General features: G+C 41.7%; 1 protein-coding gene across 1 annotated transcript in view; it reads right to left on the bottom strand.

The window, feature by feature from the left end:
• The window catches only part of LAMB4 (laminin subunit beta 4), a 127,350-nt gene that overhangs the window by 28,608 nt on the left and 81,805 nt on the right, over nt 1-16,937 (bottom strand). Inside the window, exons 30-32 of the mRNA XM_083180169.1 lie at nt 4,983-5,057; nt 3,142-3,340; nt 1,526-1,664 (exon numbers count right to left, since the gene is read on the bottom strand). Coding sequence (XP_083036295.1) covers nt 1,526-1,664; nt 3,142-3,340; nt 4,983-5,057 — 413 coding nt within the window. The remainder of the gene's footprint in view (nt 1-1,525; nt 1,665-3,141; nt 3,341-4,982; nt 5,058-16,937) is intronic.

Below are 16,937 nucleotides of genomic sequence, written 5' to 3'. Positions count from 1 at the left end.
CACATGCATCTGAGTTTAGGCTAGAGTGATTAAAAGGCATCAATCTTTTGTTGGAGGTAATGGGGGAGTGGCAAATGCATTGCAGGACTTATTGGTTCCAGTGTCCCAGATGCATTAGACATTCTGAACAGCCATGGAGTAGCTTATAGTTGTCTGAGTGACTGATGTTCATTGCTGCAGCTTTACAAGCAAGCAGTGGATCTGAGAAGCTGACAGTGGGTGTCTCTACAAAATACCTGGGCCATTTGCATAACTTCCTAAGCAGCGAAATGATTAGCATCCCCTGCTGAATCAGGCTCATGATTTCCAAGTTAAGCATTCTAGTTATTTATAGGTGCAGGGTAAATATCTGAATTAGTTTTCAGCTTTTCATAACCTGTAAGATATTCTTTGGATGGTCCATTCTTATTTCTTCAGTAGAATGATGGACAGTTCACACCATGAGCAGGGTGTGGCAGTGATTCTTACAATGAGGGGGTTATTCTGGTTGATTTGCAAGGCTGAATATTTGCAGCCTTGCGAGTCCACCAAACTCTGCCCGGGGAATGCCAGGATGCCCGCCCCCCCCTCGCAGCATGTGTTCGCACGCACTGGCTGTGAATGGATGTTTCACATAAACATCCATTCACAGGCTGGAGGGGAACACCCGCACATTTCAATGGTCACTGACCATCGAAAGATGTGGTGCATGCACGCATATATAAAGTGACCCCTAGGTCATTTATATATGCATGCACTTTCGGGCTGAAATGGGCAGGCAGCTGACATTCAGCCCGCCCCCGACTCCCACGTTACCATGGGAACGCCCAGCATTCTCATGGGAACGCCCATGAAACTCTGAGAGTTCCCATGGGCGAGTACCCAGGCCTGCTGCCCCCCCGCCCCCTGCCCACAATGTTGGGTGCGTGTCTGTTCGTCATGGCCGCATGCCCCCGGCATATGCACATGCACAGAAATGCGGCTGCAAGTTAATGAATGTTTCACAGATTCAAGTAACAGTGGTTGGCTGGTGGCATCCTATACTCGCTATATAGATTGATCTTCATATAGGATGAACTAATACATTTACTATATGGCACTTTTCATAGCTTCCAAATCATCAATACATTCAATACAATGGGCCTTATTTTGGTTCATTCTTTTGGTTCATTCTTTCTGACAAAATCCTTCTTAGATGGGCAAAACCATGTGCACTGCAGGTGGGGCAGATGTAACATGTGCAGAGAGAATTAGATTTGGGTGGGGTTTTACTTCAAAGTGAGATCTATATTGCAGTGTAAAAATAAAGCAGTCAGTATTTTCCCTGCACAGAAACAAAATTACTCACCCAAATCTAATTCTCTCTGCACATGTTACATCTGCCCCCCCTGCAGTGCACATGGTTTTGTCCATCTAAGAAGGATTTTGGCAGAAAGAATGAACCAAAAAAAGGCCCAATGTTCGGTAATTTCATATATTTATGAAAATATACAATATAAAATTAACTGAAATATCTGCAGCAGTAAAACTTTTTCTTTTTCAATACCTGTGAAAGTTTACTTCTGATATCTTGGATATCCTTATTTATTATATTTATTAAATTTATGGTTTTCTTCTGGGCATCTTCAGTTTGTTTTAAATTATTTCGAATCTCGTCTCCATTTGGAAGGTTTTCAACTGCTTTTCTAAAATACAATATAAACATGTATACCATTTATACATTTTCTAGAATCATGAAAATATGAAAATGAACAGATATAACAAATGTTGAACATTAAAGTTCTTATCTCACGTAATTTCAAATGATGTAATTTAGCCGTTATGATGTAGAGTGGGATTTGTAAATATGTACCAAATCATGTTTTCATTTTTGTGTTAACTTTTGAACTGTTTAATGCCTGTTGCTATATTATCATTAATATTAAGATATAATTGATGCCTAAAAGCATACTATAATCCTGTTTAACATAAAAAATTGTATCAAATTAATTTTGTATTCAGTTTTTGCTTGCACCTCTGTTCGTAGAGCTCCAATTAATAACATTGACCTCCCAATTATAAATGTGCAATGTGCTTAATGTTATGTAAGTTTAAATCACCCACAATGTTAGGAAATATCCAATACTGGTGATCAAAGTGGTCATGGAATATTTTTATGGTTCCCAGAGTTCAATATAACCCTTTAAACTGTTGTTTACTTATTTTGATACTTGTGCAGTTCCATGGCGGCACTGGGATCGGATCGCATCGCATGCGATCACATGCAATTTGCGTGCAATGCGATGGTACTTGTGTCGTTTCACAGCGCTTCGGATCGCATTTGATCGCGTGCAATGCAATGCGATTTAGCACACCCGACTATCCACGTTTATCACACCCCCACTACCCATGTGACCCCGAAGCGCGGCGAGCGGACGCGGTACGCATCCTCCCGACCTGTTTATATCCAGCATGGAGTTGATTTTATAAAGTGTGGCGAGCTCAGTGAGCCACCGAGCCCGGAGCGTGGCGAATGGACACGAAAAACAAGCCAGAAGCGAGGTGAGTGCAGTAATTTCCGGCCCCCTTCACAGGGCTCGCTGTGCTCGCCACGCTTCGGGCTTGTTTCCTGCTAACCCCGCTTTCGGCTCGGTGGCTCACTACGCTCGCCAAACTTTATAAAGTAAACTCCACGCAACGTGGATAGTGGCATTTGAACAGGTCGGGAGGATGCGTACCGTGTCCCCTCGCGGGGCTTGCTGCACTCGCCATTCTTCGGGGTGACGTTGATAGTGGCGGTGTGCTAAGTAATAGTGGGGTGTGCTAAATCGCATTGCATCGCATCGCATGCGATTTGCATGCATTGCGATCCACGGGCAAACTACACAAGTACCAATGCATCACACGCGATGTGATGCGATCTCAGTGCCACTGTGAAACTACACAAGTACCCTTATTTCATTTTAAGGAGTTGGGCAGTGAGCATGTGCTTCTTATGTCTTTTTAACTACTGTGCCCTAAACTCCCCTATTCTGAAAGGGTCCCCCTAGTGACTGACCCTAACCAGTACCAAGCCAGTATTATTTTGGGATCCATCAGGATCTGACCACATCCTGTCTGAAGCCTTTTGAATCCACTAGCCACAAAATATACAGTAACGTGTTACTTTGTGAATATTCTTACTTGGCATCCTTTGCTTGTTGAGTGAGTTTCTTTACTCGATCAAGTTGGCTTTGCAAATTTTTCTTGTTTTGATTGTAATCATCACAATATTTTTTAATTTTATTCAGCATGTTAATTAAATCATAAGGGGCGGCTGGCAATGTAATGGCAAGAACATCTTTAGCTATTTTCTCTATTTCTTCTGGGTCCAGAGTAGCATCTGCAAAGAGAATAACATCACAGCAATGCATTGGAATTCATGCTTCAACAGCAATGTATCTATTTCTATTATAATGCAGTTTATTAGAATGAAACAAACTTTTTATTTAACATATTATGTCATTTAGAAAAAATAAATAATGCTGTGCCAATACTATGCCAACTAAACAGAGCTGGTTTCTCTTTTCAGCACAAAAGGACGATATTAAATTTTGCATGCATTCTCTAATCGACTTTGTTAATTGATACATTGCTTTGACATGCAAGTACTGTTCAAATTGTTCAAGTACTGTTCAAGTGTCATGGGTTGTTACTGGACACTATGATTGCTGATGTGCGCATTTGCACAGCTGCCAGTTATCGATCAACTGCGCATGCGTAAAGGTGCCTATACACTAGTAAGATTTATCTTCAGATCTGGCTGATTGGAACAAAAACATGGTTATGGATGAGTGACAGTTTGTCAGTTTTCCAGCATTTCCAAGCAAATGGTCAACTGTCATTTGCTCTCATCCATAACCATGTTTTTGTTCCAACCATCCAGATCTGAAGATAAATCTGCGTGTGTATGGCCACCTTAACAATCAAAGCGCGCATGCGCATGGCCAAACTGCAATAAAAGCCAGCATCTTTTACGATCACTAGCCGTACAAAAGTTGATTGACAGGAAGCCAGCATTTGGAGGTAGTAACCAGATGTTTTCTAGGAGTGTCATGCGTTTTGAGGGAGGCCGGGTTAAGGTCTGTGGGTGCCCTGGACAACAAACTTGTGGGGGCCCCTATCAATAAAAGTGATATAATGGTGGTTTTAAAACTAAGGTATAATTTATTAATCAGCATTTTGATTGTGTTCAATTCCTTAAGAAAGAAGATACATTATAGTATTTTTTGGAAAACCAAACTGCACAATAACTGATATGTCCAGCGCCACACAGCTCCAAGTTTGCTGGCAGCCAGTCACTGCTGAGGAAGGAACTGAGATCAATTGAAATGGTGCTGCCTCACTCTCAGCTCCTGGCCATCACAGCAGCCATGGTAGTGACCATAAAGTCCTGCGAGAGGCTGACAGTGACTTCAGCAGCACCTGGGCTGGTGGCGCTGGCAGCGGCTGTGTAGTGGGGAAATCGGACACCGCTGAATCAAACTGAATCAAACTGTGCTCCGATTTCAGTACCAGCGGTGTGCGCAATTCAGGGTCAGAGTGTTGTGGCCCCCAATGTGAGGGGGCCTCAGGACGACCACACCTGTCGCGCCTCCTTGGCTCTGGCCATGTTCGGGATTACGCACAGACTGGGAAAATCATTAGATGATGAGTGAGTTGTGAATTGATTTGCAGCTATTGCCAAATCAGCTGGATTTTTGCAAGCCATTTGCAGCCTTGCACAGGGCAGGTTTTCCCTTGCAGAAATAACCCTCAGTGACTTTAGGTTATTATATATTACATATTATATATTACATATTAAATGTATTTATTTGATAATCAATTATTATAATTTAAACTAATGGGAACTGAAACTTGCACTACAGTACTTCCAAGTGATCTATTCTTATAAATAAATATATGTATAATAAATCTATGAAATGTATTTGTTGATGAAAATGTAAAATGCACAAATCCTATTTATGTTATTAGGTAACACTTACCGACTTCCTCTGGCTTCTTAGAGATTCCTCCGCCCTGTACCTTCTTGCTTTGGCATTGATAAACGGGTACTCTTTCTACATGTAAATAGACAGTTAATAGTGATCAAATCTTAGCATGGTAGCTGTCAAATTATAACTACAGTATACTGATGATTAGATGTGTGCAGAATCATTGGAAAGCATTCCTATTCCTAAATGAAAATGTAATCTCTACAATTTGTGTCTTTAACACATATAAATCGCAGAACATATGCACTGATTTTTGTTAAGAACTTTTAATAATGATGTGTTTACAGGTGTTGATATTACAGAGTTACAGTATATATGAACACCTCAGCAGATAACTCAAACTATGAACAGTCAGTTCATTAAGTTAAGCTGGGTACACATATGTACAATTTCATTTTTCTTGCGACCGTTCGATCGACCGAATACACGTTCGGCCGTCCAAAACATACGACCGATCTGCGCGTACACATATGTACAATTTTACTTGCGACGTCCGATGTACTCCCGTCCAAACAATCGCAAGAAAAAGATTGTACCACCGTACACACTCTCCCGATCTGGCTATTCGCACGATAAAAATGTACACAACATTATCATAATGGGCTGGATTAAAAGAGCATACCAAAACGAGGCGTGATCACAGAACAAAGAATCGTTCGTGTATTACAGAGCCGTGACTATTCAGATCATTGCTAGCTGTACAGGATATACGTACGTACGTTTGTCTATCGGTGAATTTGGGCCTTTTTACAAACAATTTAATTATGAGCTTGAGGAGAAGGAAGGCTCGTGCGTGCATTTTAGCTGCTATGGCCATTAGATTGCAGGCTATTAAAAAAAGAAAAAGGACCAAGAATCGGAGAATTCTTTAACAGCATGGCGCGGAAAGTACAGGGGAGAAGACTTCCTGTTTACATGCTGCGCTGATGGAGGGATGACGCAGCTAGTCAACACCCACATGGGCGTGCTGCTTTTGGGAGGAATGATCGCAGGAACGGGCTGCATATCGATCGAACGTGCGTACACATGTCACTTTTCTTTCGATATGGAGCCGTCCTGTCGGAAGAATATTAAGCAGCAAAGAACCTTCGAGCGACCGACCGTGGACGGCCAAGAGCATTTTTGGCCGTTTATCGATCGCAACGAAGGGATCGGGACTGCGTACACATATATACAATCGAACGGCCGTTCGTCCGCAGAACGGAAGAACGGCCCGACGATTGTACATATGTGTACCCAGCTTTACTTAAGCAGTGGTGTTACTTTATTGAAAAATAGCATGCCCACTGTTATACACTGGTTCTCATGGAATGGAACGTCAGCGTAATGGGGACTCATACAGCTCTACAGCCAGTGAGGTAATGTAGGCAATGAGTAGTGGTTCAGAACCCAGGAATCTCTCTGGAACCAAAAAGAACATGTGCAACGCATAGTCTAAAGACAACCCCCTTCCCATGCTCAATAGAGATCTCAGTGGTCATTTGGTATAAGGCATGAATCCCGCTTGCTACAAGCTTCTCCATGTTGCACAAACATTTAAGTTCAACTTTTCAACCTAGCAACCTGTAAAATAATATGGGTTAAACACATAAAAAAACCCTATCAACATATCACGTGACTCTGACATGCTCTTCTAGGCAGATATATCAGTAAAAATCAATCCCTGACTGCATAGACTACAGTCTATCAACTCACGAACATGGGACTGATCTCACTGTCATGATTCTTGGTGGCCTTTCTACTTGTGACTTTCAGATCTTCACAACAACTGGATCTTAACATCTGGAGGTCTCTAAATGTGATGTTTACAAATTCTCCATGATGCCGATATTGGATCTTTCAGAAGATATCCGCTGTAGTTGAAGGTTAATACTGATAGTCTCAATTTTACAGATACTGCATATCAGTTTCCAGCCTTTCTATAACTTGTACCGTTTCCTTAAATATAACAACCCTAGACTTGATTAGCTTTTTGGTATTTGGATTCCATAATCTGTAGCCTGTGCTTACATGGCAAAAGCCAAGCATGATTTTGAATAGTGATCTTGGTGGTTTTCTTGGGATAGAGCATGGAAGACAGGAAGACTGTAGTCTGCACAGTAACACTGTAAAACTGGATACATTTCTTGCTACAAAGGGAATCATATAGTTACGACCTAGCCTAGGAACGACTAGGCTAGTTATATGGGTTGAACTCGAAGGACTGACGTCTTTTTTCAACCCTAAATTACTATGTTACTAAGTACTGACACACATTTTGTTAGATGCTGCTGCATAACATGCATAGCAATAATTGTACATCTTCATCTGTATTCAGAATTGGCCACATTTGTGCAGCCACACAACCCCATCCATGGACTTCTAAAAGTAGCTGTCATCATTACCATTTTGCATTGCACCAGCCCTTTCCTTGGTGAAGATATCTGCATACAATCACATCTGAATAGCCCACAATGCTCACAATACGTCCCCAGAGAATGTATCTTATGTGCCAACACCCATTTGCACCTAAAGTAAGTTACATTAAAAACAAAATGAATAAGTGGACCACACTCTGGTGCAGCAGCCAATCTCACCACAACACCTGATGGGGAGACACCACTCCCCAAAAAACAGACAAGAACAACAGATACAGATGGAGACACACCAGCGCTTTAAAGATACCTTGATAGGATTCATCTATATTCCTTCTGATGATCAATTTTTAATACCACATATCTGAAGGGAAATAACATTCTATGTTTAAAGCGCTGGTGTGTCTCCATCTGTATCTGTTGTTCTAGTAAGTTACATTAACTCAGTGACAGATGAGACTGGCTTACGTTTGCTCAGCTGCGGAGCATTCACAGTGCTAAAAACTGTAAGCTCAGTCTGCCAAATGAAGAGAACCTGTAGATTTTTGTTTCTTTTATATTCCAATATAAATTTTACAGTTACGGTAGTTCTAAGTTGCCCGACTCAGTGTTGTAAATAATGTAGGTTTGCCCAAAGCCAATTATCCATTTTGGTATGAATGAAGCAAAGTCACAAATATCTTAATTGCAGTCATTTCCTTTGGGGTTTAACAATCATGATGTAACGTATATTTTTATAGTTCTGATTTAATCTCACAACATTCTTCATAGCACTGGGAATTAGTAGGAGGGAGAATAACTGTTTCTGAACAAAATTCCAGATGACAGTTTAAGCTGCTACAATAACTGAAGTCTCAATTTCATTCACATTTATATCCTTCCAGACTTTGTAAACACTCCAGAACCCAATAGTGATTATGTTGTTTTGCTTACTGTCGATTATCTTGCATTTTTACAAATAATGAGCACAAAACAAGATAAAAGAAACTCGGGTGGGGTACACACTTAATTCCAGGAGACTCGGTTAATTACATACAAATAAAATACATTTTATTGAGAAGTTATGTGAGAAATATGGTGCCTTGTATAAATATAGGTTCCCTATGAAAATATGAGGCAAATATTCAAACCAATCAAGCTGACTGGATGGACGTATTGGTTATTCAGTTAGGTTAGAAAATGACCATCATACATCTTTAAAACTGATTCCCAATTGGTGTTGAGCATACGTCACTCAATATGAGTTTATGTCAAGGATCTTATCATTGTTCATATATATATATATATATATATATATGCTGGTGATGCTCGGCACTCAAGTAGTGATTGTAGGTAAGGTGAATATTTCACCGGGTGCCCTCTCCAAAGAATTTGGATATACGTGGGTAGGTGGGCGGCACTCTCGGTCCTTAAATAGCATGTGGGGTATGTCCAATAATGACCCCCGCAGCCAAGTTGTGATACAACATTTCGATTTTATTATCTTCCTCAGGTACCTGAGGAAGATAATAAAATCGAAACGTTGTATCAAAACTTGGCTGCGGGGGTCATTATTGGACATACCCTACATGCTATTTAAGGACCGAGAGTGCTGCCCACCTACCCACGTGTATATATATATATATATATTAGACAGAGAGTCCCGCACTCACATCCAGAGGTCTTGAAAGGCTGGGGTGCACCACTAAAGAAATCCTTTCGGAAAACCATGTATGCATCCAATTGCTTTAACAAGAAGTTCTCCTGCTTGCTGTGCCTATGAACATGATATTTCATTGTCTTGACAAAGGCCCCTAGAGGGTCGAAATGTCGACTGCTACTGTACATGGATATACAATAAATTGAAGCTGACTTGAGCAACATTTGGTGAGTGCCCTCGCTTTCTTGTTAAAGCAATTGGATGTATATATATATATATATATATATATATATATATATATATATATATATATATATATATATATATATATATATATATATATATATATAGGTGCACCAATGACCAGCACACCACACACACTGCTAGGATCGCTCCGCATCCCAAATGGTGAATAGTGACCTACACAGATGTTATCTCAATAAGGCCGGTTATATTTCCGAGACCAATATCATTCAATATTTATCCTGCCTCCATAGTCCAGTGCGGGTCCCTACCTTAAACCATAAAAGTAACTTTTAGAAATAAAACAAGTTACCAAACTCATGATTAGAACATCATTGCACATGCATGAGTAAAACAAATCAGAGAATTTCAATACTGGAGCAATTAACCCCTTCCTGACACAGCATGTTTTTGCCTTCCTGACAGAGCCCTTTTTTTCAAATCTGACATGTATCACTTAAGTGGGGATAACTTTTTTTTGCTTTTACTTATCCCAGTGATTTTGAGATTGTTTTCTCGTGACACATTGTACTTCAAATTAGTGGTAAATTTGGGTCGATACAGTCTGTGTTTTTTTGTGAAAAATACCAAAATGTCGTAAAAAAAATGGAAAATTTAGCAATTTGCAAAATGTTAAATTTTCTGCTTGTGAGACAAATAATCATACCACTCAAAATAGTTAATAACTAACATAGACCATATGTCTACTTTATGTTTCCATCATTATTTCAACTTCCTTTTAATTTTTTTGGACACTAGGAGGCTTACAATATGAATAGCAAATTCTCAAATTTTCAAGAAAATTTCAAACACTGATTTTTTTAGGGACCAGTTCAGTTCTGATGTGACTTTGAGGGACTTGTATGTGAGACACCCCCATAAATGATGCCATTTCAAAAACTGCACCCCTCACAGTATTCAAAACAGCATTTTGGAAGTTTGTTAACCCTTTAGGTGTTTCACAGGAATTAAAACAAAGTGTAGGTGAAATTTCAAAATTTCTTTTTTTTTTGCAGATTTGCAATTTTAATAAATTTTTCTAAGGAACACCGTAGATTTTACTAGAGAAATGTGACTAAAAATTGATTCCCCCAATTCTTTTGTTTTCATAAATATCCTATATGTGGCCCTAGTGTGCACGTTGACCAAACTACAGGCTTCATAATAGAAGGAGCACCTACTTGATTTTGGAGCATCCTTTTTATGAGATTATTTTTTAGGCACCATGTAGGTTTCTAGGCACCATAAGATGCTAAAATTTAGGAACCCCCCCACAAGTGACCCCATTTTGCAAACTACACCCCTCAGGGAATTCATCTAGGGGTATAGTGTACATTTCAAACCCCCAGGGGTTTCACCAATTGTGGTACAACTGGGCAGTGAAAATGAAAAATTAAATTTTTTACACAAAAATGCAGTTCTGGCTCAAAATTTTTCATTTTCACAAGGAATGAAGGAGACAAAGCACCCCAAAATCTGTGCCCCAATTTCTCCCGAGTACGGCAATGCCTCACATGTGACCAAAAAATACCATTTGGGTGCATGGCAGGACTCAGAAGGGAAGGAGTGATTTTGGGATTTTGCAGCTCAGATTCTGGTGGAATGTTGGTGGGTGCTATGTCGCATTAGCAAGACCCCCCAAGCACCAATACAGTGGAACCCCCCCACAAGTGACCCCATTTTGCAAACTACACCCCTCAGGGAATTCATCTAGGGGTATAGTGTACATTTCATACCCCCAGGGGTTTCACCAATTTTGATACAACTGGGCTGTGCAAATGAAAAATTACATTTTTTACACAAAAATGCAGTTCTGGCTCAAAATTTTTAATTTTCACAAGGAATGAAGGAGACAAAGCACCTCAAAATCTGTGCCCCAATTTCTCCCGAGTACGGCAATGCCTCACATGTGACCAAAAAATACCATTTGGGTGCATGGCAGGACTCAGAAGGGAAGGAGTGATTTTGGGATTTTGCAGCTCAGATTCTGGTGGAATGTTGGTGGGTGCTATGTCGCATTAGCAAGACCCCCCAAGCACCAATACAGTGGAACCCCCCCACAAGTGACACCATTTTGCAAACTACACCCCTCAGGGAATTCATCTAGGGGTATAGTGTACATTTCATACCCCAGGGGTTTCACCAATGTTGATACAACTGGGCTGTGCAAATGAAAAATTACATTTTTTTTCACAAAAATGCAGTTCTGGCTCAAAATTTTTCATTTTCACAAGGAATGAAGGAGACAAAGCACCTCAAAATCTGTGCCCCAATTTCTCCCGAGTACGGCAATGCCTCACATGTGACCAAAAAATACCATTTGGGTGCATGGCAGGACTCAGAAGGGAAGGAGTGATTTTGGGATTTTGCAGCTCAGATTCTGGTGGAATGTTGGTGGGTGCTATGTCGCATTAGCAAGACCCCCCAAGCACCAATACAGTGGAACCCCCCCCACAAGTGACCCCATTTTGCAAACTACACCCCTCAGGGAATTCATCTAGGGGTATAGTGTACATTTCATACCCCCAGGGGTTTCACCAATTTTGATACAACTGGGCTGTGCAAATGAAAAATTACATTTTTTACACAAAAATGCAGTTCTGGCTCAAAATTTTTCATTTTCACAAGGAATTAAGGAGACAAAGCACCTCAAAATCTGTGCCCCAATTTCTCCCGAGTACGGCAATGCCTCACATGTGACCAAAAAATACCATTTGGGTGCATGGCAGGACTCAGAAGGGAAGGAGTGATTTTGGGATTTTGCAGCTCAGATTCTGGTGGAATGTTGGTGGGTGCTATGTCGCATTAGCAAGACCCCCCAAGCACCAATACAGTGGAACCCCCCCCACAAGTGACCCCATTTTGCAAACTACACCCCTCAGGGAATTCATCTAGGGGTATAGTGTACATTTCATACCCCCAGGGGTTTCACCAATTTTGATACAACTGGGCTGTGCAAATGAAAAATTACATTTTTTACACAAAAATGCAGTTCAGGCTCAAAATTTTTCATTTTCACAAGAAATGAAGGAGACAAAGCACCCCAAAATCTGTGCCCCAATTTCTCCCGAGTACGGCAATGCCTCACATGTGACCAAAAAATACCATTCTGGTGCATGGCAGGACTCAGAAGGGAAGGAGTGATTTTTGGATTTTGCAGCTCAGATTCTGGTGGAATGCTGGTGGGTGCTATGTCGCATTAGCAAGACCCCCCAAGCACCAATACAGTGGAACCCCCCACAAGTGACCCCATTTTGCAAACTACACCCCTCAGGGAATTCATCTAGGGGTATAGTGTACATTTCATACCCCCAGGGGTTTCACCAATTTTGATACAACTGGGCTGTGCAAATGAAAAATTACATTTTTTACACAAAAATGCAGTTCTGGCTCAAAATTTTTCATTTTCACAAGGAATGAAGGAGACAAAGCACCCCAAAATCTGTGCCCCAATTTCTCCCGAGTACGGCAATGCCTCACATGTGACCAAAAAATACCATTTGGGTGCATGGCAGGACTCAGAAGGGAAGGAGTGATTTTTGGATTTTGCAGCTCAGATTCTGGTGGAATGCTGGTGGGTGCTATGTCGCATTAGCAAGACCCCCCAAGCACCAATACAGTGGAACCCCCCCACAAGTGACCCCATTTTGCAAACTACACCCCTCAGGGAATTCATCTAGGGGTATAGTGTACATTTCATACCCCCAGGGGTTTCACCAATTTTGATACAACTGGGCTGTGCAAATGAAAAATTACATTTTTTAACACAAAAATGCAGTTCTGGCTCAAAATTTTTCATTTTCACAAGGAATGAAGGAGACAAAGCACCCCAAAATCTGTGCCCCAATTTCTCCCGAGTACGGCAATGCCTCATGTGTGACCAAAAAGTGGCAGGACTCAGAAGGGAAGGAGTGATTTTTGGATTTTGCAGCACAAATTCTGGTGGAATGTTGGTGGGTGCTATGTCGCATTAGCAAGACCCCCAAAGCACCAATACAGTGGAACCCCCCCCACAAGTGACCCCATTTTGCAAACTACACCCCTCAGGGAATTCATCTAGGGGTATAGTGTACATTTCAAACCCCCAGGGGTTTCACCAATTTTGATACAACTGGGCAGTGAAAATGAAAAATTACATTTTTTTACACAAAAATGCAGTTCTGGCTTAAAATTTTTCATTTTCAGAAGGTATGAAGGAGAAAAAGCACCCCAAAATCTGTGCCCCAATTTCTCCCGAGTACGGCAATGCCTCACATGTGACCAAAAAATACCAGTTGGGTGCATGGCAGGACTCAGAAGGGAAGGAGTGATTTTTGGATTTTGCGGCTCAGATTCTGGTGGAATGAATGGTGGGTGCTATGTGGCATTAGCAAGACCCCCGAAGCACGGTGAAATTATGAACCTAATAATCCATAGATGTGTGGTATATTTTAAAACACTCCTTTATACATAGGCCGGGTTTGTCGGGGCAAGTGTCACACTGGAAAATAGTTTGCTTTCTTATTCCCTTTTTATAGCAAACTTTGCACCTTTTTTGTGTCCTGCCCTTTTTTCCAGTGGAGGGGATTTCATCAGGAAAATGCTGCCCTGGTACAATACGGGGGCCAGTACTAGAAGTACTGGGGCCCTCTGCCTGCTGGTTCCCAAATATTAGGCCCTTTATGACTTCCTCTTGAAAGTGCATAAATGTCCCCCTCTGGCCGGTAGAACGGAATAGCACGTAAGCGTTATACAGTGCCATCTGGATGATATACACGGCCAGCTTCTTGTACCAGATTTTTGTTTTCTGCAGGGCACTGTACGGCTTCAGTACCTGATCTGAAAGATCCACTCCGCCCATGTACCTATTGTAATCCAGGATACAATTAGGTTTTGAGGTGTGGGTACTGGTACCTCGTACAGGGACGGAGGTGGTACTGTCTCCGTGAATTGTTGTCAGTATAAGGACATCCCTCTTGTCCTTATATTTGACCAACAACATATTTTCGGTGCATATTCCCCTGCTTTCACCCCTTCTCATTACTTGGGCAATGTGCGTTTTTGGGAGGCCTCTTTGGTTCTTGCGCACAGTACCGCAAGCTGCTGTACCTCTTGAACCAAGGGCCTTAAACAGGGGGATGCTAGTGTAAAAGTTATCCACATAGAGGTGATAACCTTTATCCAGGAAGGGGTGCACTAAATCCCAGACAATTTTTCCACTAACACCTACGAGGGAGGGGGGGCATTCTGGCAGTTCAATTCTTGAATCCTTCCCTTCATATACCCTAAACATGTGGGTGTACCCTGAGGTGCTTTCACACAGCTTATACATTTTTATGCCATACCTTGCCCTCTTACTGGGAAGGTACTGGCGGAATTTAACCCTTCCTTTAAAATGTATAAGGGACTCGTCAATACAAATAAATTTTTCAGGGATGTACATCTCTGCAAATTTGGCACTGAAATGATCAATGACCGGCCTGACTTTGAATAGGCGGTCAAAGGTGGGATCATCTCTGGGTGGGCACTGTGCATTATCGTTGTAATGCAAAAATTTAAGGATCATCTCAAAACGGTCAGAGTCATGGCCATACGGTAAAATGGGGTGCTGTACAGAACATCTGTACTCCAATATTGCCTAATTTCTGGCTTTTTTACTATGCCCATATGAAACACCAGACCCCAAAACGTCATCATCTCTACTGCATCTACAGGGGTCCACCTAGCAAATGATGACGTGGGGTTTTGAGCAATAAACTGCTGGGCATATAAATTAGTTTGGTCCACCATTAAATTTATAAAATCATCAGAGAAAAATAATTTGAAAAAGTCAATTTCTCTGAGACCTGTGGAATCAAATTGGATTCCTGGCATGGCCAAAAACTCAGGAACCTGGGGCTCAAAATTGTCTGGTGGTGGGGTCCATACGAGATCAATTATTGGGGGGGGGTCTCAGCTGCTCTACGGGGGCGTCTTTGAGGGGGTCCCTCATCACCAGAGGAGGAAGAGGAGCTTAAGACGAATCCTTCAAATTCCCCGCTTGCCTCACTGGCTGTGTCAGAGTCAGAGGCAAGCATGGCATATGCCTCCTCCGCTGAATACATTCTTCTGGATGACTGGGATGACATTTGGGATGCCATTTGGGATGCCATTTGGGATGCCATTTTTATTTTTGTGTTACTGGTAGTGAAATGTTTCAACACGTGTATAGTGTAGGGGGGGGTACAAACTTTATTTCAACCCCGGGGGTATGTAGTGTGTAGTGTGTATGTAGTGCAGAAAAAAAAAATACTTTATACAGGAATTTGATCCCAATAAAAAAAAAAAAAAAATTGAAGGGGTTAAAAAAAATAAAAAATTGAAGGGGTTAAAAAAATAAAAATAAAGGTCCTGCGCCAAAAATTGAGCACAGATGTTGGTCAGTAACGTCCGTCACTGAACAGCGCTCAAAGGCAACAGGAATTTGATCAAAAAAAAAAAAAAATAGATCAACCCTGTGCCGAAAAAGCTGATCAGTGATGTACGTCACTGATCAGCGCACAGTGGCCACAGGACACCCACAAAATCACAGTGTGTGTAAAAAAAAAATTAAAAAAAGACCCCACAGCACCCTCAAAAAAAAAAAAGGTGATCAGTGATGCGACACTGATTACCAGTGAGGGGCAGCAGGTGCACAACCTTTGGTGCAACTGACAGTGCAACTGGCAGCAACTGACAGGTATATATAAAAAAAAAAAACCTCTGCACCCCCAAAAAGTTGCTGATCACCTCAGATATAGTGATCAGCACAAAAGGCGGGGGCAGCAGACACAAAATATAGCACTCTCTATCACTCTCTGTCACTATCTCTCTCTATCTCTCTATCTCTCACTATCTATCACTCTATGACACTGAAGCAGCAGCACTGACAGTTATATATATGAAAAATAACCCCTGCACCCCCAAAAAGTTGCTGGGGGTGCACAAAAGGGGGGCAGCAGACACAAAATATAGCAGTCTCTATCACTCTCTGTCACTATCTCTCTCTATCTCTCTATCTCTCTATCTCTCACTATCTATCACTCTATGACACTGCAGCAGCAGCACTGACAGGTATATATATATAAAAAAAAAACCTGCGCCCCCAAAAAGTTGCTGATCAGTTAATTTATACTGATCAGCACAAAAGGGGGGGCAGCAGTCAGTTATATAAAAAATATATAGCACAATCTGTCACTATCTCTCTATCTCTCTCTATCTCTCTCTATCTCTCTCTCTCTCTCTATCTCTCTATCTATAACTCTATCACACTGCAGCAGCACAAAATATAGCACTCTCTGTCACTAGCCCTCTCTATCTCTCTCTGTCTATCTCTCTATCTATAACTCGATGACACTGCAGCAGCACAACACAGCACAACACAGCACAGGAAGTCACAAGAAGTAGCAAGATCCAGGCAGTGATCAGGTAAGTATTTTGCAAGGTTCAGGTCAGTATACTGCGGCAGCTAGGCACGGTGACCGCACTGCACGCAATTCCAGACCGGAATGGCGTCTGCAGTGCAGTCACCGTTAGTTTAAACCCCCCTCCATGGCTGTGATTGGTTCACGGCCTTTGGGGGCGGGCGGGGTGAGGTGGGGTGACACCAGTGTCACCCTTACACCCCGCGGTGATTGGTGCTGTACTTTACAGCACCAATCACCTCCGATCCCTGTGTCACCGGCGAACGTTATTCGCCGGTGACACAGAAAA

This window comes from Crinia signifera, chromosome 4 (genome assembly GCF_055691185.1).
Source record: "Crinia signifera chromosome 4, ASM5569118v1, whole genome shotgun sequence".
Lineage (NCBI taxonomy): Eukaryota > Metazoa > Chordata > Amphibia > Anura > Myobatrachidae > Crinia > Crinia signifera.
Note: the sequence above shows the minus strand (reverse complement) of the source record. Positions and strands in the feature narration are given on the sequence as shown.